This window comes from Chelonia mydas, chromosome 1 (genome assembly GCF_015237465.2).
Source record: "Chelonia mydas isolate rCheMyd1 chromosome 1, rCheMyd1.pri.v2, whole genome shotgun sequence".
Classification (NCBI taxonomy): Eukaryota; Metazoa; Chordata; order Testudines; family Cheloniidae; genus Chelonia; species Chelonia mydas.
In genome coordinates this window covers 156522848-156548990 of record NC_057849.1, presented here as the reverse complement: position 1 = coordinate 156548990, position 26143 = coordinate 156522848, and the positions used below count along the sequence as shown (strand labels likewise).

General features: G+C 39.0%; 1 protein-coding gene across 1 annotated transcript in view; it reads right to left on the bottom strand.

The window, feature by feature from the left end:
• Positions 1–26143, bottom strand: part of DSCAM (DS cell adhesion molecule) — a 603664-nt gene that overhangs the window by 492328 nt on the left and 85193 nt on the right. The window contains exons 2-3 of the mRNA XM_043538206.1: positions 23018–23335; positions 16584–16730 (exon numbers count right to left, since the gene is read on the bottom strand). Coding sequence (XP_043394141.1) covers positions 16584–16730; positions 23018–23335 — 465 coding nt within the window. The remainder of the gene's footprint in view (positions 1–16583; positions 16731–23017; positions 23336–26143) is intronic.

Here is a 26143-nt window from a genome sequence, read left to right as displayed (position 1 = left end):
GATTAATGTGTTCCAGAATTGGTCAAACATTTTGGTTTGAAACTGGGGGGGGGGGGGGGTATAAAAAACCTTTTTGAATGAAAAAAGAAACTTTCATGTAAAGTTGATCTTTTATTTACACACACACACACACACTATAATATATCCTGTTTTTTCCATCAAAACTGAAAACTGAATGTTGCTGTATTTTTCTTCTCTCCCCCCGCCCCCGGAACCTCTTTTGTTACTGAATGGAGCAGAATAAATGAATTATGCTTAAGGTTGCCCCCATTCATTTTGTTACATTCAGTGGCAAAAAGGGACATAAAAAGGGAAGAGGAGAAAAAAAATGAACTTTCAAAATTTTAAACACTTTTCCAAAAAATTGTAAAAATTTTCAGTGAAGTGAAAAAATGTTCCATTTCAAACCCAGAAAACCAGAAACAACTTCAACATTTGGAAGTTATTTGCAAAGTTGTTTCCCCATTTTTGGACTAACTCTAATGTCTCTCTTCCCTTTGGGCCTTGAAATATGGTGAACATATTTGGATCAAACTTCAGAAGCAGATGGTTATTCTGAGGCCTGCATACCAGTCCAATGACCTTCCTCCCCATTTGCAATAACTTCCATTGTGATATTAAACAGGGCACTGGAGGGACAGCAGCCCTGTGGTGGCAAGCCGTGGTACCCAAAGATGAAATTCCATTACTTCCTTTGAGGGTGTTGGGGTTGTCTCATTGGCACATTTTTCATTGTTTTATATTCACTGGTATGTCTGCATTTTAACTTTATTGCCACATGTCTCATTCCGAGGCCGCTTCCAAAGCCAGATTAACCCAATGCTCGGTTCTGTCCTGCTCTTCTGGACCCTCACTCACTCTCTTGAGCCACACAGTGTACAGCCACATTTTCTTTCTAAACTAGTTGTGCAATTCTCACACCTGCTGGTTTTAAAAGCAATAAATCTAAAATGGCCTAACAGAGTGTCATTAAAATAATGTTGCACCTACAAGACCAAGTTCAGCCCAAAAATCATTTTTATGATTGTCTTATAAACTCCCAACAACAAGATTTCTGAATAGAAATAGATCTCTATAAAAAGTACCCATATATTAATTGTAATGTGGAGATAATGGTGTTAACGATAAATTTTAAAACATCCCTCAAACCTCAGTTGCATGAATGTTGGATGTGGTACTGTAGGACAACAAAGCAGTCTTAACGAAGCAAGCAGGGCACGCAGATGTGACCATATACTTCAGTGTTCCTCATTAATACACTGGGTTGAAGTCAATACCTAATTGCTACTCAGCAATTCGGGAATCTTATGCTCCTGCAATCAGAACGAAGGTGAAAAATGCCTGTGTATTTAACTAAATAGGTTCCTATTAGGAATGCAAAAATGGCACTGATTTCATTTAAGAGAGCAGCTTGGATGAATGGCGTAGTTAAACTGCTCCATACAAATCATCTCAGCTCCAACAGTTTTAATTCAGGAGAAAATACAATAGTCTGAAGGAATTTGTTAACATACAACATGTTAACTTAATTGAACTGAAATATTTAGTATTCCTTTCTCCATACAAGAGTCTGGGGAAGAATGTGGGAAATTACCAGTACTGTAGAAAACTCCAGCTAAGCCATTTAACTTCCACACATGAGTCAGATAAGGTATTAACTGGAGAGATTAGAATGAGACTTGAACTTTAGCAGTGCATGTCATTTGTAAAGGACATGAGTCACAAAGAAGAAAGGAAAGAAGTCTCAGTTTTAAATGCAATTCATTTTCACTGATTAAAACAGACAGAGAATCTTCAGTTTTCTCTGACATATTTAGGGCATTTTTTAATACTTGTTCGTACTGCTTCCTTGTAGTAATTTATTACTAGGCAATATCACACACAGTAAGAAAATACATCTAAATAAAATGAAGCAGCAAAAGGCAAACAGTTTTATTTGATTTTTACTGACTATATTTATCAGCAATGATTTCCCATCGCATTTCTTTTAGCAAGCTTGACATTCTAAGTCTTCCACACAGTGAACGCCAATCCAAGTCAAGGGAGTTCTGGCAATGGCAATCCAAATCACAGAGAGCATGTAGGATTGGGTCTACACACAAGACAAAGCAGAGGCATTCTCACCACAAAACTGTTGCCATTGTTCTCCCAGTTCTGATTTTTTTCATGTCTTTGTTGGAGGTGATGGGGAAATTAACTGTGAAAACGTATAGGGTGTGAAGCCTTTCTTCTACTAATCCAGTACTTATAAAGAAATATATGAAAATGAAGGCTCAAAACCAAGGACTACACATCAGGAGACCCAATTTCTGTTCCCATAGAGTCTCAGAACTTGGGCATTTCAATAAACCGCTTTGGGTCTCAATTTCTCCATACGTAAAATGAAGATAATAATACTAATACCTCACAGAGCCTTATATATGTCGAAGAGAGATTTTCAACTGATTTTCATCAGGACTTGTGTTCCTAAGTTCCTTAAGCACTTTTGAAAATCTGGCCCAAAGTACCTTAAGATTCTTGGATGGAAGGCCCTATTGAACTGCAAAGTATTACTATTAATAATGCTATTCCAGTAACAAAATTATAATGGATATGAAAAACAGGGTAGGCAAAAGTAGCAGAGAATTTTTTAAAATCTTTTTAAAAATTAGCAAAGCACCAGAGAATGTACATATTTGTTCCACTAGGATATTTAAGGGAGATCTTTCTATTTTCCACCCTAAAAATGCTGAGTATGTGGTGTACCACTGCTTGTACTGTCTGACCACTTTCTATTCTTTTTTGCTTCTGTTGCAAAGTTCTAAAGTTGCTTTTTGGCAAGGCATATAATTTCCACTTGGGTAGAAATGGTTGGGTTTTTTCATTGAATGTTGTTAAATATCAGCATGGGGTTATTTTCAGGGACAGAAAATTTTATGAAACCCTAATATGTTTATGAAACCAAAAATGTTTGGAGAAAAAAAGGCCATGAAGCTCACAAAACCTCTTACTTCACCTGTGTTCCCAGCCTTGCAGTCCATATTTAAATATAATATGGTGCAAGTGTAGTTAGTCTTTGATACATTCCTTGTGTTTCACTATAATCTTTTTTCCAACCTCTCCCTCCCTCCATTAATTGCTTATGCTTTTTTATTGCAGGAGTACTGAGGAAGTTGAATGAGACTTCAGATAAATGAATTGCAATAAAAAGATTATTGTAAATCATGCTGCATGCACATATACAAATTATAAGGCGGCTGAATATACAGATCTAAGACTTCACACAGATATTTTGTTTTAAATGAGAAATTTGCTTCAAGGCAAGTTATTTCATTTGTAAGGACAATTTCTTCTTTTTTGCCCTGAATAGTATTTTACATAGTTTAATCCTTTTTTTAAAATGCACATACTATTTTTTACATTTAAGGGGCCGCCGTCACATGAAATCTAACCAATTTTTTAAAACAGGAGATAAAAGTCATTTTGCACATGGCACCAATTCATTCCGTCAAATTATTGTGATAAAAATAAAAACACACAGCAGATTTTCTATTTTCAAATAAATGGTTCTCTTTCTTCTGTGTTGCCTGACTCACACAGAATGCATAAATGGTCAAAGTAAACAGTATAAAAACGAAGAAAAATATTTTTTCCACTATTATCTCTCAGTGACTGCTTTGAGGGTTACTTGTAACGGTGTAGAAAAACATAACACAGAAATGTGATTTTTATATTGTGTCCCTTTAAATAAACCCCTACATTTTATTATTTATATAAATACCAAGGTGTTTAAAAAAAAACACACAAAAATGACAAGCTCCAAAGAGATTTTTTTCGTTACAAATTCAACTTATTCCTTGACTCTGAATACCTTTCTCAGAGTGTGTCTGTAATGTGGTGTCCTCCTTTTGGAAACAGATGTTTAGAAGGAATTTATTTTTTCCACAACGAATATGATCAGAAAGAAAAATGCTGTAAGTCAACTTTGTTTTCTCTGCTGAAACTGATAATCCCTGAACTGAGTTGCTCTGACCTTCCACAAGTAGCAGGGTGATCGTTCTCAGGGAATTTATGAGTATCACCATCTATTTGAAAAGAAAGCCCATGGATAAAAGAGGAAAATTAATTTGAATGTACAGTGAGAGTGAACATCAAGTGCTGGGCCATTCCCCAAATGGAATTTAGCCAGATTTGATCTCTAGGCACAGAGCCAGAGACAATGTCCTACTGGTTGTACATGCTATATTTTTCAGATGTAGATATTTGTCGTGTGTGGAGTGGGGAGGTGGGAGAGTCTCTTCTTCAAAGCAGGCTGACAGTAGGATTAAAGACCCCGGAGCATTAATCTTATCAGCTGTCCATGTTACCAGACTCAAAACCAGGGCAGTAGTAAAGCTTAAGTTTTTAGGTGGATCATTCCATATATCTTTCTCTAGCAAAACCACTGCAGTGTAATTAAGGTTAAATCCTTTAAAAAAAAATCTGATTAAACTAAAATTTATAATCTAAACCACAAAGATCTATTGAAAAGATGAATGTTAATTCATAATTAGTTTCAATCAGCTCATACATTTCACTAGCATCAACCCACTCTCCACAGTGGCCCTCCACCCAATTTTATTTTTATTATTTTTATTTTTTTAAGTTCCCCATGGTTGCTTCTAACAGTAATCCAGATTTGGAAGCCAAGGCTCAAACACACACATTTAGAAATCAAGGTGACTGATTGTGATTGCGTGTGATATACTATTCAGAACAGCCTACTCAGATGGGGACGTTGGGCTGGCATTCATGCACAGGTGTGGATTTTTTTTCTCCTGAGAGGTCAAAGCTCATACCCCACTGCACTGCTGCAGAAGCGCTCAATTAGACATGAAGACAGTGGCCCACCTGAGACATAAGCAGTGCAGATATGAATTTTTAACTCTTCTGTGCAATGAAGCATCAGGTTTTTTTCAGTCCAATTCACTGCACGAGATGGAAAAATCTTCGCTTTATATCAAGCTAAAATTCTTGTATTAATTATATCAATTTGCATAAAATTCAGATGGAGAAAAATGGCAGAACAGAGAAAGTTAATATACATTTTTCTGAGAACTGAATTTGATTAGTTGGTTTTAAATGGATTCTGAATGTTAGAGCAACATATCGGAATAGACACAGGGCCGTTAAAATAGAAAAAAAACAGGTAAGCACAGGAAGAAAGACTGAACTGAGATAGAAAAAAAATAGTTGCCATAGATATATACCTACATACTTCATTTCATGCACTCATAATTCTCTCTGGCAGCTGCATGATTAATTCAAAGATTTATTGATTTTTTTTTCCTTGCACAATCCTGCTGACCTGCTTTTGTTGACAGGTCTGTGTGGATCACACTGCTCTGTCAGTTGAAAGTATGGCATCATGTTGGTCTCCGTGGCCTGGAGTAAACATTTTTACTACTTCAACATAAATAGGATTTGAGTGCATGATAAAAACAAACACCCTTTGTTTCTAACTGGGCAGATATGAACTAGAGAACCAGTAGCCTAAAAAAGCTGAGAAATATACTGAAAGTATAATGCATTTCTTTGTATTAAAATCGTTGTTTAGGGTTTCCCCTACAAGAAAGCCAACAGATTCAATTCTTCTAACAAATCACTAGAAAAAGCAAAGAAAATTTGGGACAGTGAAAAAGTTTTAACTGTTATTGTGTATAAATGGGAAGATCAATTATCATCAAGCAAGAGGATAGTGCTTCCCCCAGAAAATTAGGAATAAGTAGTTCTTGTAATTATTGCACAGACCACTAGTTTTAACACAACCTGCATTCCTAAGTAATAACTGATCATCTAAAACTTAGACTGAACAAACTATATCTATATCATTGGGGTCTGCATTTTGGAGACCAAAGTGAAGAAACAGAAGAAGAAAAACTGTTCTAATGATATTTTTAGCCAGAGTGAAATCAGAAGGTACTAGATATCTCAACAGAACTGATTTTCTAGTGATCTTTTCAGTTCAATTTTGACTCTCAAGAGGGATGGATGGATCAGAGTAAGCACCTGAAGTTTGGTGTGTCTGTCTGTCTGAACCTCTGAACATTTAAAGGTTTATTCATGGCAACAGTACTACACCCATTAATGGGATTATTTTACTTCAACCAGTTAGATTGGTCAAAAAACTTCAGAAAATACTATTTTTCAAGCTTAATCAATGTTAATGTCCGTTGTTATGAATTCACTCCATATCAAAATAAAATACAGGTCAGACATCATTGCTAGTGAACGTGTCTACATTTAACCACTTTGAAATCACAGCTAAACCACAAATATATAAACTTGGAAGGATGAGATATTTATCAGCAAATGCCAGTTTCACCATACACTTATAAATCAACACATATATATTTCCACCAATGATAACAGAAATTTACAGATAGACAAAGAAAGAAAAAAAGTGTTTGAGAACTTAAAAGTTTGACTTAAGGATATTTACTTTGTATATTTTGACATATGATGTTCACAATTTATGTTTTAATGGTTATAAAGTTTTAACTTTTTGAAACTCAATGTTTACTGTCATTACATAATAATTATCTGACACCTGCTCCGAATAATTTCCCACAATTATGAACATTTAAATAAATAAATAAAAATAGGAAAAAATACCGAAAAATAAACATTGGTATTATCCATTAAAATTATTTAAAAATAAACATCAAATTTTTATAGGACAACAGCTTTATGGTGTAATCAGTTCTAAGAAGCAAGGCATGCTTTCATTAAAATGAATGAGCTGATACGTCAATTTCATCCCTTCATATCAAATCCAACAGTTATCACAGAATGTTTTTCTCAGGTCAGTTTCAGAATTTTTTTGGAATCATCTTGGAAACCTAGAGGATCCTCAGTATCTATTCACCAGTATATATAAAAATATGTAAATATCTAGGAGGGTAACAAGATCCATAAGCAGCTAACAGCATGAGATTTAAAAAAAAAATGCTATCATCACTATTTTTGATAGAATTGCAAAGTTAGGGCTAGATCCACACAGATGAATAATCAGTCCGCATCTGTATTACACATCATGGGACTGGGGCTTGAATGAGTAGAGCCCATGCAGAAATTATAGGCTTGGACAGTATCTCACATGCACAAATTAAAGGCTTGGACAGTGCCTTGAACACATAAGCAAAGTCATATGGATCAAAAACTCTCTGAGGAATTGTAAATAAAGAGCAATAATAAAATTCACTGCGTCTGGTACAGGAAAGGAGTCCAGTGAGCGACTGTGAAGTTTAATAGACCATTCTATCTTAATTAATATCTTTAATAAAGATCCAGTGGAGGGGAGGGGTAAATATCATGTTAATTAAGAGTGCAGAATATTTGGCAGTGTTATGAACTCCAGAAAGAGGATAGATATAATGAGAGACAGAACTGCAAGAATAATCTGGCAGGCAATAATATATGATTTAACCTGGAAAAATACAGATAAACTCAGGTACGTCTGGGGGAAAATAATCCAATGCATAGATATTTCCAGTGAGAGAGAGAGAAACATTGCTGAAAGTAGCAATTCATGGCTGTGGATATCAAATTAAATATTAGTGTACAAAATAATAAGACAGCCCAAAAAAATCAAAACCAAAAACCAATATAGTTTGGCTCTCACGTCTTGTAATGTGATGTTTTGCACAACAGGCCACCAGGCCTGTGCTGAGCTCCATGAAGGGTTCTCCCATATATACTATACTGCAGCATTGCCATGGGCCATATATTAGAATCATCATGCAATAGTCTGAGAAGGTGAAAGCACCTTTCTTTGTGGCACAGGCCAGGCCCTAGAACATGGTGCTACTTTCTGGGACCTTCAGTACCAGAAAGATGTGGACAAAACTGGAAGGAGAACCTCAAGAGAAATAAAATTGATTAAGGACTGAAAGGACTCAGTCATTTGGAAAAACTAATTATTATGTATATATTTATATTTGGTGAGGCTATAATGACTAGGGAGTGTGGCGTGTAATTGTCTATTAATATTCCAAGGATGGTGATGCAATAAAGGGAGAGAGGTTGTAACCAGGAGGAATGGGATTAAATTAGAAAGAGATTGAGTGTCAGGAAAAACTTCCTAATATTTGAAGACCTGACCCAGGAAGAAGCTCCTCACTATTTCTCCTTTCCCACTTGAGGAAGGAAGGAAGGAAGGAAGGAAGGAAGGGCAGTGCCCCTTCTCCTCTCCAAGGTACCCATGCCACCTCTGCTTCCCCTCCTTTTGTGCAAGATCCCTCCCCTGGAGAGGTTTGAATCCTGTCAATACTCCTCACCTTTAAAAGGAAAAAAAAAGGCTGTGGAAGAAAGAGGGAAGAGATGGGGTGAAGAGATTTAAATGAAGGAGAAAGAAAAATAAATAATAAAAAATGCCACTTGCTTCCTAGGCACTCTTCAGTACGGACATGTCTACAGTACCTTCACCAGCTATGTCCTTTCCACTTACTGTAGTACAAATAAAGTAACCAAAGGTGGGGCAGATTTCTGCTCCCTGGATTTTTGGTACATCCCTTTCTGATATATCCCTTGCCCCCTGCTCCAACCTCCCACAGGCATCCATCCACATTCCTAATACTAAAAGGATGAAGGGGCTGGGGGTGAAAAGTCTGAAAGGTCCAACTGTTATCCAGAAAGAAAATAACTGTGCTACTTATGTCCACTCCATCTGCAGCCACTCTAGGAAACACAAAACAGAACTCTGCTCCCAACTCAACTCTTGCACATATGCTCTGCAATGCTAGCTCGACGGCAAAAAATTGGATACAATTAACTTAGGCTTGAATAGAGATGGGAGTGGATGGGTCATTACACAAAGTAAAACTATTTCCCCTTGTTTATTCCCCCCCACCCCACCCCCCAACTGTTCCTCAGACGTTCTTGTCAACTGCTGGAAATGGCCCACCTTGATTATCACTACAAAAGGTTCCATACACACCCCCCACTCTCCTGCTGGTTATAGCTCACCTTAAGTGATCACTCTGGTTACAGTCTGTATGGTAACACCCCTTGTTTCATGTTCTCTATGTATATAAATCTCCCCACTGTATTTTCCACTGAATGCAGCCGATGAAGTGAGCTGTAGCTCACAAAAGCTTATGCTCAAATAAATTTGTTAGTCTCTAAGGTGCCACAAGTCCTCCTCTTCTATTCACTATCCATGACCTTAAATCCAATGAACACTCTTTCCCTTTGTCTACATTATCAAAACATGATTAGATGACTGTGGATCTGGTGCTACGCCGTGGCATCCCTCCAAACATCACCCTGTCAGACGACCAGAACCAAAATCCATTGACGTAAACAGATTTCAGAGTGGTTAGTCTGTATCAGCAAAAACAATAAGGAGTCCTTGTGGCACCTTAGAGACTAAGAAATTTATTTGGGCATAAGCTTTCAAAACTTATGCCCAAATAAATTTCTTAGTCTCTAAGGTGCCACAAGGACTCCTCGTTGTTTTTGTTGAAGTAAACAGAGAAACTCCCATTGACTTCAGTGAACTTTAGACCAGGCCCAGAATGCACAGAAACAGAACGCTGTCTCACTCCTAAAGAAGAAGAATCTTCCCTGGGAAAAAAAGTCAGAATATTTAAAGTGTATCCCTTATTTGCAAGTCAAAAAAATCCAAGTTAAAAGTCATGCCATACAACTGACCTCCAGATCATGAAGGTTTTCACAGAGAAGCTGAGAGGGACTGTGGAAGAGTCCCAAAAACTCATTGCCCTAGGAAACTTCAGGCCCATGGAGATGACACATCTGATAAAATGGTCCAAAATTTTCTATGCACCTATAGATCATGAATCGCCTGACCAACACATGTAATTGCTCACACCGTAATCTAAAAGTGGATATAGGAGACGGAAGTTCTTCTCTATCTTGATCGGATCACTAACCCCTCCAATCAGACATCATAACCCAAATTCACAAACAGGAAACCTTAGTCATCACGGTCTGTCCTCAATGACTAACAGATCCAGTTAAATTCCAAGGCTTCCTTATGAACACTATAGCCAACTCATGGACCAAGGAGAGGAAAGTCTGGTGAGACATTATTCCTCCCTGTGTCCAATGCTACTGACACACTCGTATCTAGACATATCCTCCCCTACCCACAGTTTAGCATGGTTCTCAGATGATCAGACTCTGATACAATGTAATGGAAAATATAGATGGAATAGATACTGTACATCAGTCAGTGGAAAGATTCTCCCATAAATGGGGGAAACAACATTTACGTAGTTCAGTTTTAGCTGACTCAAGCAGTCACAGGAGAACATAACACAAACTTGCATTGGCAGGAGAGGTATACAAAACCTAATAGATCCTTCCCATCTCTAATTTCTATCATGTGGTACTCCCCTCTCTAAACTCTGCTACCAAATGTAGAAAAAGTTGCGAATGCAATAACCAGGCATTTCTTAAATAATGCAGTAAGTTACTTTTCCCTAATGGTTCCTTAGGAAAATAACTTTGTTGAAAGATGATGTCTGTCTGTATCTGTACAAAGTCCTCACCCCCACCCCGCTCTCCTGCTGGTATTAGCTCATCTTAAGTGATCTCTCTCATTTCAGTGTGTATGGTAACACCCATTGTTTCACGTTCTCTGTGTATATAAAATCTCCCCACTGTGTTTTCCACTGAATGCATCCGATGAAGTGAGCTGTAGCTCACGAAAGCTTATGCTCAAATAAATGTGTTAGTCTCTAAGGTGCCACAAGTCCTCCTGTTCTTTTTGTTGAAAGAAAAAGCTAAGAAGCAATCTCAGTTTTAGAGATGAGTGAGCTCTACAAGTCTGCAAGAAGTTTGGAAAACACATTGCTGCTGCAGCAAACTTAAAGTCCAATCCTGAAAAATGCTGAGCATCTGTACTTCCTATTAACATCACTAGCAATCAATACAAGTTGCAGGTGCTCAGCAACTCTTGAAATCCTTCCCTGAAAAAAAGAAAAAAGGAGTCACCTGGCTGTGGCATTTTTCTGTGTAGTATTACAATTTAAAAGAGTATTTTAATTCCTTAGCTGCATTATTGATATCACATTAGATTATTCAAAAACTCGACACATGTTTAAACCTCTTTTACTGTCACCATCAGGTCTAGCAATTTAGATTTTTATTCTGTTCAACTTGGAGAATGAAAAATCTTAGAGCTAGAGCATTTGAAATGATGTTATATGGCTGTTGATTGTTAGATAGAATTTTGGATGCATTCAAATCTGGATCTCATCTTTGCATGTGGGACCATTGACAATATTTCTAAAGGACTATAATTTATATAGAAAATTATCTACATTCATGAATAATATTAATTAGAAAATTTAACCCATTTTAGCCATGCAGAGCGCTCACTATTAAGGAGAAAATTTATCTCCCCAAGGACTTTGAGATGCTGCCATAATCTCCAGATATAAGTACAGATGAAAACTTTAGTTCTGTCTCTTAGATACTACTATGTGGTAACTACTGGCAAACAGGACTGCTGAACATCAATCACTGCAATTCATAGAACTCTTGGTGGAAAGAGATCCAAGAACCCTTGGAGCCTTCTAAAGTTAAGACTTAAAGAATACGGTATAAATTATGCAATTTGTTACATTAAATGCAGGTCATTGTGCCTCAGTGACACATTCTCAAGCCTTGGTCCGCTGTGTCTAATTTATGGCCCATGGAAAGTGCAGAGGCTCAAAGACTCAACAGCTGTCATCCTCATGTCAATCAAAGCCCTTCAGAGACTTGTTTACCTTTCATATTTCTATACCTTTCATTCAAAGCTGCTATTCTTTCACTGCTAATTAAATCCCCATCGTGCACAATGAATACTGTCCCTCTTCTTCTTCTACCTTTTTTAAGGCATCATATTTTTCACACAACTCAGATCCTTTCAAGGTTCGTTATTAGACAGGAAAAATGGGGGAATTTACGCAGGAGGGTCCATGCAGCTCTTGTTAACCTCATTGTTAGTTACCAGCAGTCCTGTGCATTACATCTTTATTACACACTAGAGTTCCTATGGACAGCTTTCTGCTCTCAGATAACTTCAGTGGGACCTCCTTATGCACAACCAAAAGCAGAATCTAGCCAATAGATTATAAAGTGAGAGATGTCTAGCATGTTGCATTATTATGAAACCAACAAGGCTCCTACAGTCTGAGCTAAGACATATTTCTTAAGTTTTCTTCTAAAAAACTAGATTTTGGAACATATAATGAGCAGCAATGCTTTCAAAAGCAAGCAAGCAAGCAAGCAAGCAGAGAGCTGGTTTGACACAGAAAAAAGGACACCTAACATACTGTGTAATAGTGCAGCATCTGAAACAAGGATTGTGGCTCATTTGCAAGTCCCTTTATTCTAAAATTCAGGATGGGGACTCCATATATTTAAGTATCTGAAACATTTACTCTAGCTTATATCTGAAAGGATTGTATGCAAGTGTAACTAATTCAAAAGTAAAGTGACAGGTTTCAGAGTAGCGGCTGTGTGAGTCTGGATCCGCAAAAAGAAAAGGAGGACTTGTGGCACCTTAGAGACTAAGCAAAAATCACTATTCTATAACTAGAACGTGCAGCACCTGTTAGGGTGCTGGCTTGTTTACCTTTTTTAGGAAGTCTCACACTTCCCTCCATGGGTCTACGCTTGCTGTCTTACTTGTGTGTTCTTCAACAGATAATCCTTATGGGAGATTTTATTTTCAACTTTCTCTCTTTTACCGTACTGTATACTTAGTTTTATCCCCCTGTTTCCATGGCATTTTGTCTAATACAGTTTGTGATAATCTCCAGTAAATATACATCCCTAGCAGATTCCTTGTAGAGGTTTCTGCTCATTTTAACTTTCCTTTCCAATGACATCCGCTACTCACTGATAACCAGCCACATTTCTCTCTTAATCCTATCCTGCCACTAATGTTCTCATATTAAATTGTCAGATGCAAAAACATACTATTGCATATTTCTTATCAACACTTCACAAAAGTTGATCAGAGACACATGGGAAAGTTGTTCTCGTATTTGATACCTATGTTAGTATACATTTTCCCTCAAAATATTGATCACTAGTGGAAGACAAATCAATAGTCCTGTTATGTCTTAGCATCCTATTCATCAGCACTGGGAATCCAAGACTTTGAGATTAATCACTATCCACCATTTGAGTTCATGGCAATATTATTGTTGAATTGAGCATGGAGAGAAATAGATGCAATTGTCTCACAAAAGACACCACTTTTTAAAAAGCTAGCACTGCTGCTAAAGTACTGTGATAGTAAACAGCAAACCCTACAATCATTCTAGTTAAACTGGACTGATGTTCCCTGCCTCCCTCTAACACTGGAACTGAGGCATTCATCAGAACAACTGTAATTAAACATAGACTTTATATTTAATCTGTACTGTGACCACCTCAGGAATCAGATTTTCTAAATTATTTTACATGATATGGCAAGATATGCTAAACCACCTTTTAAGGAGCATCAGTTTTAATGGATAGTTTTTACTTGCATTGTCAGTGCACATGAATTTTTTTTTCAGATATACTATTGTAGGATCAGGGCCATGATAAATGTATTAAGGCTTCATTTTCAACGGCTTGCTGTACGGTTTCTAAAACAAATAAGTTTCAGATGTAATGGCTTATTAGGGCAATCCACCCTTTCCAGCTCATGGAAATGCAGTTCCGCCGTTTGTTTCTTCCAGGGATATAGCCAGGCTGGACTTAATGGAGGAACAAGCCACAGAGAGGAATGAATGGTGATACTGTACTGCTCTCCATGTATACAAAGATGCTTTGGGATGAGAAGATGATTTTTAATGGATGCAGCTTCATCAATTAAAAAAGTAAAAATTCCTATGAGAAAAAATGTTTAGGTCTAGTGGATCAGTAAAGGACCATTATTATGTTCCTACATAAGGACGGCCATACTGGGTCAGACCAAAGGTCCATCTAGCCCAGTATCCTGTCTTCCGACAGTGGCCAATGCCAGCTGCCCCTGGGGGAATGAACAGAACAGGTCATCAAGTGATCCATCCCCCATTGCCCATTCCCAGCTTCTGGCAAACAGAGGCCAGGGACACCATCCCTGCCCATCCTGGCTAATAGCCATTCATGGACCTATCCTCCATGAATGTATCTAATTCTTTCCTGAACCCTGTTATAGTCTTGGCCTTCACAACATCCTCTGGCAAGGAGTTCCACAGGTTGACTATGCATTGTGTGAAAAAAAGACTTCCTTTTGTTTGTTTTAAACATGCTGCCTATTAATTTCATTGGATGCTCCCTAGCTTTTGTGTTATGAGAAGGAGTAAATAACACTTCCTTATTTACTTTCTCCACACCAGTCATGATTTTATAGACCTCTATCATATCTTTCCTTAGTTATCTCTTTTCTAAACTGAAAAGTCCCAGTCTTATTAATCGCTCCTCATATGGAAGCCATTCCATACCCCTAATAATTTTTTAGCCACTAGAAGGACAGATGTTGAAACCAGAGGCTTGACTAACTAGGTAGACTGTTTCTATGTACTATGTAGCCATTGTGGATTCCAGAGGAGCAGCATTTCCCTCTACAATAGTAGGGAAGAGGCTGCAGAAACATATATTGTATTCTAGACTTCAGAATTATGAGCAAAACTGAGCCATCCAAAGATGTGGTGATGTTCCAATAGGGTAGAATCAGGCTGTGAGGAGACAAGTCATGTTGTGGTAATTTTTCAAGATGTTCTGAATTGATAATGGAGAATGAAGGAACTTTTAATATTAAATTATCTAATTTAAAGACTATTTTAAGATTAAGAGAAATTAAAAAGAAACCCATGTAATTATATGTTTGGTGATTTTAATTGTATTATATATTCTTTTAACAGGTCACAATAATAATAAAAAAGATATTTGTAACAGTTAATGGCTCAATCCTGTTCTTTAATGCCTGACCACAAATCACATCATCATGTCAACTGCTGTACTGCACCTGCGATCCCGAAGTCCCAACTACTATAAGTGGATCTGTGGAGACAGGTCCTTGTGTTCAAGGGGGGTCTGCATGGGTGCAGGTTTCTACCCATGAAGATCAGATCGTTGGATCACAGCCCACATAGAACAGACTAAAGTGGATTTAGTGCACTTAAAAACTATACTGATATCAGTGGACAAGGTGACCGATCACTTAAAAATACTACATTTCTGTACCAAACAAGTCTATTTTCATATTGTCCCAAAAATATCTAAGAAGCGACAAAACCATTTAAGCAATAGATTTGCCAGAGACAGGAAGTCAAGTTTAGAACACAAGGTATATAGAAACAAAGAATTCCATTTCTGTCAGCACCACATTTATCCAAAACAGAGGGTGGTTAACCTAGTGGAGGAACTTACAATCTTTAACTCATTTCAGCATATACTGTAGCATAGTATAAACACATTCTTAATAATACAATGCACTGACATTTAGCTCTGATTATTGTCCCCTTGCTGCAATACTCAACAGCTGTACTTTCACATCCTGCGCATGTACATCATTTACTTGACCATATAATAGCAGATGTTTATGTTTATCCGCATAATACACATTTCAGTTGTAGTACAGCAACATGCACTTCCATACGATACAGTCTATATACAGCATATATTGTTCTATGGATTTCTTACATACTATTAGCTAGAAAATGTTGGATTGCTACAGTGAAATCCTGGCTCCCCTGAAGTCAGTGGTAGGGCTCCCACCATTGACTTCAACGGGGCCAGGATTTCACTCCTAGACCTCAGCTTGGGAGGTTAAATCAGGTTAATGGGATTTTTTTTTAAAGGGATCTTTGCTGCCTCTATACATACTTTCAGTACATACTGTAGGTGTTTTGTGGAGCCCTAACTAGATAATTCAATTATTTGCATGACAGTTTGCAGTTTTCCAACGGCAAAGTAATTTTTCTGTATACACAGCAGTGCAGATAGTTCTTTTTATAAACATATAGTTTAACTTCAATATATGCATAAATATATTTGGAATCCATCAAAGATTTTATTATATTATGTCTGTGGATAGTATATAAGCTTTCACACTGTGAAAGCTTCCAAATATTGTCTATAGGCATACCTGGTACAAAAATATTATTGAAATATAGGAGTCAATTGCACATATCATTTAAAACAACCAAAATAAATGTAACACAAGATTTCTTTTACTCCATAACTAACTTCACCACTAGAAAACCCAATCACAACCCAACAAATAGATTATGACACTCAAAACAAAAAAATTCTATGGCAAACAAAATTTCCTTTAAAAAGAAACGTCAAGTCAACGCTATGCCACAATGCCAAGAAATTCTGATTTCATGTCTGGAATAAAACAAAATACATGCTAATTCCCCTGGGAGGAAACTAAAAAAAGCCAGAGCTGTCTCAAAGCTTCAAGTCACACCTAATCACGAGGATGCATCAGAGCTACATGTGCTATACATTAATTACAGTGGAAAGATGAAATATCATTCAGCTATAATCAACACAAAGGAACCATTGAGTATTATGGAAAACACAGAAACCATATCCAATAGGGAAAGAAAGCCATTAAAGCCTACCTGAGACAAGTGAGACTGTGTCTTTCTCCCAAGAGACAACAGTGATGTATGCCTCCACAGAGGAGGGGATAATGCACTTGAAGACCGCTACATTGCCTCTCATGGCTTTCTGGTCCTCCACACGAACTGTGTAGGGTTCCCGTAAAACTAAAATGGAAGAATAGTGAGTTTTTGTTAATGAGTGAGATGGTAAAGCCAATGTAGAATTAAATAGAAAGAAGTCCTGTCTGGAAAGACAGATAGGTATCATTTTCCCAAGGACTGAATGTAGACAACACATTTCCTCAACCTTTATAAAGTAAATCAGAAGATGAGCTCGTGCCCATCAGCCCTTTCACTTTCACATGCCTTACAGCAGGCTTAGTCAAAGCCACAAACCCAAAATGGTGGGATCTTGCCCTGCTCCAGTTCTTGCATTGGTCTTTCACAATTCACCCAGGATAAAGACAAATTAGGCAGGCAAGTAAAATATTATTAGATTTTCTTCATCCTAATGGCAACAGTAAGAAAGTAAATTTTGTGTCTTGGCTGGTAAATCTGAAATAATTTTACATTGCTGATCTGAAGGGTCTCCCTGAAAAAACTCCAAGATCCTCTTGCTTACTCCAATACTATACTAAACCCCATCACATTTCAATGTTCATCCTCTAGTTAATTCGTGGTGCAAGGGGAAAATCATTTTCCAAGAGAAACAGTCTCCACATGGAAAAAATGATGCTCTGTCTCATGCCAGCTTGTTTAGGTTTTTATAGCACACTTCCTTCAGAAGCTGAGCATTCTACTTTACCAGAGGGAGCACAGGCTCCCCCAATACTGGTGGGAAGTTCCCACATGGTGGTTCCGTTGAATTAATCTGCCAACCTTCTCTTGGTGCGAGGATAAGTGGGACAACCAGAAGGATGGGAGAGAGGAATTTAGGATGGAGGGGAGAGAGAAGAGTCGAAGGTGCTAACCGTGGAATCAACAGAGATGAGCGAGAAGTAAGGAAGAAGGGTGCTCAAATTTGCAGAGAAATGAAGCGTGTTAATAGACTGAAGGTCTCAAAGGTTGAGCAGAAAAATGGGGGAGGAGGTGGAGTGGGCAATACTGAAAGAAATAAAGTAGTGATCAGAAAATGGAAACTCTGCTAGTGAAATACGTTAGTGGGAACAGTACTAGTGACCCTGCTGGCAGCTGGGAGAATTGATCCAGAGATGAAGGTCAAAGGAAGATGGTAGGGAGTGGAAGAGGCAACAGCATCTACCAGATCAATACGACAGGTGAGCATTTCTGGAGTAGGGGGTGGAAGATAAATGGGAGAAGAGGAAATCCAAGCACTGTAATCAATGAAAAACAGAGATGAGAAGCCTGTGGACAGTAACTAACAGGAGAGGGAGATAGAGATTAATGCCTGATGGAGTACAGTTCAGAAGTGGAAAAGGTGGGAAGTGGCATGAGTGAGACAGTAGGAGCTCAATACCACCACTGCTCCATATCTGGGCTGTGTGAGAAGAGACCGCTACAAGGATGCAGCTACAAAAGGGGTGTTGGAGAAGGGGGAAGCCAGTTTCAGTGACTACAAAGAGAGATGAAAGGAGCAAGAGGCAAAGCGGCCACGCAGGTCTAGAAGTCATCATTACCGATGACAATAATTTCAGTGCCCTAAGGTAATCATGTCAGTAGAGCTATGGGACCATTGTATAGAAACTTCCTTTACTCCCACTGCAGAACAAAACAAAAACAAAAAACTAAACAAAAAAAATTCACTGAGAGCAAAATTTAAGTATAAACACACTCACTCTAAGTGGGTGTGGCTGTATTTGCTTCCCAGTATTTGGATGTATATTTCTGGAATAAAGAAGCCATGGACTTATAAAATGGTGACCTCTTTACAACTGCTCCAAAAAAACATTGTATATGGCCAGATTCAAATGGTAAGGTAAGCATAGTGAAGGGTTTAAAATACAGTGCAACCACTAGCTCACGAACAGGAAAGTTGTTTTTTTTTTAGTTTTACAATCTGCATAGACAATTATATAGTTTAAAGGTTAACAGCCTAAAAATAAAATAAATCAAAATTAAGTATTAAGAGAAGATGGCACCATTAGCCTATATATTACTGATTATAAATAATGAGGCAAAGTTACTAACTCTGATCACAGACTTGCTGGATTGTTACTGTTCTCTTACAGTAGCAACCTTGGAACGCCTCTTCCCGTGTGAAGAAGCCAGCTACCGTCTTTCCATGCTCCAGTGAAGAGCTCGCAAAGCACAAGCATCTCCTTCTTTATGTGGCTAACTGTCTCCTACCACTCATGCTCCAGGGATAGCTCGCAGAGCATGGGCTATTTTGAGAAGGTATCATGACACAATATTATGAACAGGGCTAATGCAGGCTGGTTCACATTTTTTCTGAACTACTTGTACAGTTACAAAAACCTGTCATGTCATTAAGAAAGCCACTTCCAGGGCAATTGTTCCAAGAAGCAAACATACACAAACACCTGTAAATCAATGAAACTTGACAGAGGCAGAACTAATCTCATTTCCTCAATCCCTTGCTGGGGAGACTTACAGTATGTGGACCTTGACATTTTGGCATATGGGAAAGGAGAGGGCACACGTTCATCAGATTTCCAAACCAAACTATTAATCTTTGGAATTTGTAATATCCAAGGAGGTTGAGATAGATCACAAAAGTAATTATTCAGTCCCAAACTGCATGAGACAGTTCTTGTTTGTGAACATGCACTAACTTTTTTGTTTTATGCATTCACAATGTTGCTAAGCCTCATGATTTTTATCATGAGCCTTGTGATTTTTGCTGTTTTTCTTAAAGCCCAGATCCCAGAGTCATTTGATTGCATGAGACTCATCTTTCATGGGGAAAAAAAAAATTCTCTAACTTTCACAGTTGCTTGGGGAAAAAAAAAAAAACACTTGAAAGCAAGATGGACCTACCTCCATTTACCCCCGCTGAGGATCTGGCCCAGAAAGTTTATCTACATTATGTGCAAAGCCAAAACAATTTCAGCTCAACCATCCCCTTTGAGCACCTCCACCATCCACAAAAATCCACAGGGTAGCTGCCAGACAGGCTAAGTTTTCCTCCAGGGATTTCCTGCGATGGATGCCAGGGATTCATTGCCTCTCCTGACCAGTCAGGGTCTAGCTTTGTGTCAAGCTATTCCATTAGTCACATGTCTAGCTCTAAGAAGTCCTCTAATTGGCTGGGAAAGAGGGCACTGCACCCACTTTCTGCAGAGCTAGGGTAGAGCAAAGAGCCACTCCAGCTTTCATCCTGCTTGCAGCAGGGTTTCTCTCTACCTGCTGTGGGGTACGACTTAGACCCAGTCGTTGGTCCTTTTCTCAGGATACTGCGTTTAATTACCAAATAGAGAGCGTTTTTATGTTGACTAATCACTGCGTTCTCTTTTCTGCCGTGGCCAAGCCAGAATCATGTTCAGGCTTCCATATGATCCAGCATTTTGTGTCAGAACTTTTGGGGGACTGTGTAGTCTTTGCCAAAACTTACATTTTGTCATCTCTTTGCTCTCTTCATAACATGATATGCAGAGGCCACACTGGTAGCTGGGATCCAAGTAACCGTGTTTACTAACTATATACAAATATACAAGGCCTTGCTATCTGTACCCACTGCTACTCTGGCAGCGTTCTGACGGCTCCTGCAATAGAAAATAGGGAGGCCCACTAGAGGGCTCCCCAACTATTTATAGCAGAGGTGGGCAAACTACGGCGGCCCACGGGACCATTCTGCCTGGCCCCTGAGCTCCTAACCCGGGAGGCTAGCCCCCGGCCCCTCCCCTGCTGTTCCCCCTCCCCGGCAGCCTCAGCTTACTGTGCCGCTGGCGCAATGCTCCGGGCAGCAGGGCTACGAGCTCCTGGGGCAGCGCAGCTGCAGAGCCCGGCCTGACCCGGTGCTCTGTGCTGTGCAATGGCGTGGCTGGCTCCAGCTGGGCAGCGTGGCTGTAGCACCGCCAGCCACCGGTGCTCCAGGCAGCGCGGTAAGGGGGAAGGGAGTGGGGAAGGGGAGTTGAATAGAGGGCAGGGTGGTTCGCGGGGTGGTCAGGGGCCGGGGTGTGGATAGGGGTCGGGGCGGTCAGAGGGCGGGGAACAGGGGGGTTGAATGGGGGCAGGGGATCTGGGGGCAGTCAGGGAGAAGGGGTGGTTGGGTGGAGCATGGGTCCCGGGGGGGCAGTCAGGAAGGAGAGGGGGGTTGGATGGGGCAGTGGGGGCCAGTTAGGGGTGGGGGGTCCGGGGACAGTCAGGGGACAGAGAGCAGGGGGGTGGATGGGGCAGGGGTCTTGGGGGGCCATCAGGGAACTGGGGGGTTGGATGAGGCAGGAGTCCCAGGGGGGCTGTCAGAGGGCGAGAAGCAGGGGGGGTTGAATAGGGGGTGGGGGCCAGGCCACGCCTGGCATTTGGGGGGGCACAGCCTCCCCTAACTGGCCCTCCATACAATTTCTGAAACCTGATGCGGCCCTCGGGCCAAAAAGTTTGCCCGCCCCCGGTTTATAGGGATATCACCCAGTTCCTATACATTGCAAATACATTATCCAGTTTCTGTAGGGATAGTAAGGAGGGGTATATATCTCCCAGAATTGTGGGATTGGGCATATCCCTGGGACTGAGACTGAATGGTGGAGATAGCCTGGTATCTGGCTCAATGGCAGCTCTAATACTCTTGAAATTTGTTGGTGAGGAGGAAGGGGGATTTGTGATCCAAACCCTGTATGCAGGCCCGGTTGGACTGGGCTGTTTATCAGGATGGAAAACTGTTTTGACAGTGGGGAGAAAGGGTGAAATATGGCTGGGCGGAAGCTGCAGCCATCCTTTGCAGAGGCTATAGTTATTCCCTTCTTTCCTTTGCTTATGCTCTTGATGTTTGTTTATTTAGCAAAATCGCTGTCTTTGTGCCACAGACTATCCTTAGATTCTAAGGTGGTGTCTTGGTGATCCCACAAGCCACAGAGGGAACAGAAAAATGATTTGCACATTCAAGTACCTATTTGCACAATTACTTCTTAATATACACCTATATACCTGTGGAGGTATGCACACATTTACAGCTGCATGGACCTCATTGCATCAGAGCCTTAGTTAGCAAGGTTTCAAGATACAGTCTTCTTTAGGCAGTCACATTAGTGTATCCACAAAAGAATTGCAAATTGATTAACTAATATTTGAATCTTTAAGCATCATTAGCATGCAAAATTTTATGAGGAAACCACCCAACACTTTAGTGTTTCTGCTTAAAAGAAGCTCCAGAAAAGAACTGCAAGGAAGTAAAGACAGATGCATTGGCAAATCCACACAGGGAAGCTGATATGACATCTGCTCTCCCTAAAAAGATCAAATCTCTTGTCTACAGATTCAATAAACTCAAAAAAAGCATATTCTGCCCAGAAAATGCATGTATTTTTGTAGACCGTATGTTTTGGATAATGCATTTTATGAATTTCTTGGAGATGTCAGTTTTTCTTTGTACCTTCTAATTATCACTTTGCATGTCTTTGAAGTAATATTTAGCATTAGTAAGACTAAAAGTCAGGAAGTAGAAACTATTAACTGGCATAATGCGCTTCACAATCTGGCTTTTCCTTGTTTGCAAACAGATAATCATAAGAAGAGCTATAACCCCAAAGCGCTATATTTGTGCATGGTTTGCAATTTCTCTAATACAGCTACTGGACTGCAGATACTCCAGGACAGATCCTCGGATGGTATATATTATGCTGATGTAAACTGGTGATTAAGCTAGTGTATACTGAAGTTACAGGTGCTTTTTGACAATTTAGATCAGCTGAGGATCTGCCCCCACAAATTTTTTTAATTAAAATTTTGATTTTAGAGTTTTGTGCACTAGTAGAATAGTGGTAATAGACTTGAGTCTAATTACATTTAAAATCAATTCTCCCTTTATACAGTCCACCCCTTTTTATTCAGTCAACTCAGAAAATAGTTGCCAAACTGTTATGCCCACAATACAAAAAATCCTTTGCATACTTTAAGTTAAACATAAAGCTATTCCTATATATTTACAATACCATTTGATTATTATTTATCAATATACATGTTCATTCCCCGCCCCCCCCAAAAAACCCCAACAACAGTGCAGGGAGAGTCCTCATCTCCCCCATCCCTAACTCTTTAAAGAGTAAATAGATTCTGATCAATGGCCTCTCTCTAACTGTTCAGCTGGGAATCTTGGCATCTTTCAGAAACTTGATGGACTTTGGAATGGGACTTTTAACTTCTCTTTTATAAAAATAGGCTAAGCCAATATTGTTTCAGTTGATTTTATTAAGAACTCTAGATTGCCCTTCTAGGCCACAGTCTTTGCTCCAGTTCACAATGGCTACCACTTTTAGCCAGAAACACATGGTCTCCCCCCTTGCCCAACTTGAAGTTATAAAGTAAAGAACCATACTTACCGGCCTTAATGTGAACATCCTGACTTCTGATTTTCCCTGAAGGATTTTCAGCTGTGCAATAGTAAGTGTTATCATGGATTAAGTTATTAAAGCTTGAAGGAGGGAAGGGGAAAATTTGGAGAGTGCCATTGGGGTGGACGTGGCGGATCCCTGGGACATCATAGATCTCCTCGCCCGTTGCTAGGTACCATCTGAGTGTCACAGGAGGGATCCCTGCTGCAGGACAGGGCACCAGTGTCCCTGTGGTGCTAGCAAACACTACCTCTTGCAAAGATGCATTGACAAAATACAGGCTGGCATGTAGATCTTCACTGAAAACTGCAAGATAAAACAGACAAATGTGTATTTAACAGCTAAGAAAATATTACTGCACATATCACAATTTTACACCTACAACTTAGTAGTATGATAGTGATGCTCAGGATTTTTCTGCTCCTTTAAGTAATTTCTTTTTGTAAAACACACACATCACAATCAATTTTGAACTGTTATGACAGTTGATGGAGGTAACTAGAGCAACTGGATCCTAATATAGGATATGACAATTTGTTTCTGTGTTTTGTCAGAATAAAACAACCAAAAAGCTATGGATCTCAAAACACAAAACAAAGGCGTTACTCCCCAGCAAGATTACCATTAGTCTGGAAAGAAGCAAATTAGATCACCTTTCGCATTGCTGATCCAGTATTCTTGCTAAGACCAGTCAAATACTCGCAGTAATTTACTTCAGTGAAACTTTCAGTAACTACAATTTGCTGTCTGGCAAAGACTGTTAGATTTATAAACAGAATTTGCTTTTATGTATTTTTCATCTCTGAGGTATATCCAAACAATGCAATGAGAAGAACTGAGCAACTAATGCAAAAAGTAACAAGAAATTTGTAGAAAAAAATTATTTGACCAGCACTAGTAAAAAGAGTTGGATACATTTAGTAGAGAGACTGTTTAAGGCTAACATGTCAACTATAGTTCGCTCAGCAATAGCTCCCCCGTGGCCTTGGGCAATAGATCATGTTATACTGAGAGGGTAAGTACTGGTCAGGATAGGAAGTTATCCCCCTATTCTTTTAAGAAGGCTAGCCAGGAGAGCACTACCTTCTACCCAGAAAGCCACAAATAAGCAGAAGGGACCTCACTTTGTTTCATCCAAAGTATTACACCTCTAATACAGCAGCATCTCCCTACTACTCTGTGATTGAGAACATGTCAGTGGGAAGCTTTACTTCTGCATTTCTAGAAATTGGGATTTTTTTTAACTGTACAACCATACCAGTGCATAATATATTTTTGCATTTAATATACATATAGTGTTCACCCTAAAAATTAGCCAGTTCTACCTTAAACAAATAGGTAAGGTTGTATTATAAGCTGCATTTCCAGTTCACTACAGCTTGAATCTATAAACATTGAAGTAAAGTTACCCAGTAAAGAGTAACTGGCAAGTTTTAAAAAGGTATCTATTGTGTATCAGGCCAGATTAAACATCTGCCAGAGTTCAATACTAGCCTTTGTCTGCAAAATGTATTATCTTGTGTTGGGTATAAAGAACTCCTAGCAACCACACAGCTAATCTTTACAGGGTGCTATCTACTTCTGCTACTCAATCTCATGGTAGTTGGCTGTGTGAGAGGGAGGGTTTCCTTACTTCTCCAGCCCACTAAGGGGGTGGTGATAAGGAAGGAATAAGTTGTTTCCTGCTAACTCTTTGAAGATCATAATAGGTTGGAATAAGTGACCCTTCATGGTGACCGCCACAAAGAAAGATGAGGGTTGGCCTGGCACCCCCAGAAGACTTCAATGGGAGAGATCCTCTAGACCCATTAGGTAGCAGGAAAAGCAGATTGTCCACCTAAAAGACAGCAAAGCTGAGTGGAGAGGGATTTCTGGGGAAATCTCGGGAGACAGGATGCAATGATCTTGAAGGTTTAGGAATCTGAATCTTCTTCGAGCGGACTGACAGGGGATGGCTTACAGCCATCCCTGGCAAACAGATATTACAGGTGTTGGTTCAGAGTAACACATATGAAACAGATCCTTCAAGGTTGGTTCAGCCATAGTCAAAACTTGATTTTTTTTTATTTTTTTTTTTATTTTAAAGTAAAGCAAACAGATATTAACTGAATACATACAGGAAGAAGATGGTGCCATTTCTATATAGTCAGATTTCTAATTATAGCCACACTTTAAAGTAGGGAACAAAACTGATTGTAACAGGATAGAGAATGAAAAAAAATGTGGAAGTCACCATTGTTCATTTAACTATAAGAGCTATTCTCTATAATTAGAACTGAAATATTATTTAACATATTTTAATATTCATCTCCAAAGAAGAGACACACACAATAATAAATATACTGTACAATCACCAGCTCCTAATATGCTGTGCTGCATCTCAACAGAAGGTCTGGTATAACCAGTAGGTTTTCTGATTTAGGATGAAGAGGCGGATACCAAATGGTCAGTGTCATAACACAGAGAAATTATCAGACATTAAGTTTGGTGCCTGACATAGACCCTAACTTTTCCATGCACAATTTAAATCAAAATGCTATGCAAGTGAACTGGATGCACACTAGATGCTATAATACACCTTTAAGAAAATATCACCTATTTCAGTTGCATGGTATCCCATGTAGCAACTTTCAATACTCCCGACTAACTTTTCATCCATCTGCCTATAGAATAATGCTTCACTTTAAAGTAGCATCTAGTCCACATTCATCTTAATGGAGGACACGTGCATATATCAAAAAGAATCCCTGGAAAGTAATTGTAATGATATAATATACACACAAACGGAAGATCCAGATGTATTTTGTTGCTGAGCACAATGTACAAGCTGTTTGGATGCATACTACAGAAAAAAAATCCAGAATGGGATAATGTACAGTATTTTTCATTAAAGAGCTATATCTACTATGCTTCATAGAAAAAAGTAATTTGCTGAACAGAAGAACAGATGAGGTACCAAAAATTAACTGAAACTGAGATAAGGGGGAAATATAATTATATGCTGTTGTACCTTAAAATTTGTTAACTGTTAACATAAAAAATATGGGGGCTTAGTCAGGAGAGCAGCAGTCAGACCATACCTGATGCTACTGAACGGAGGAGAAGGGGGTAACT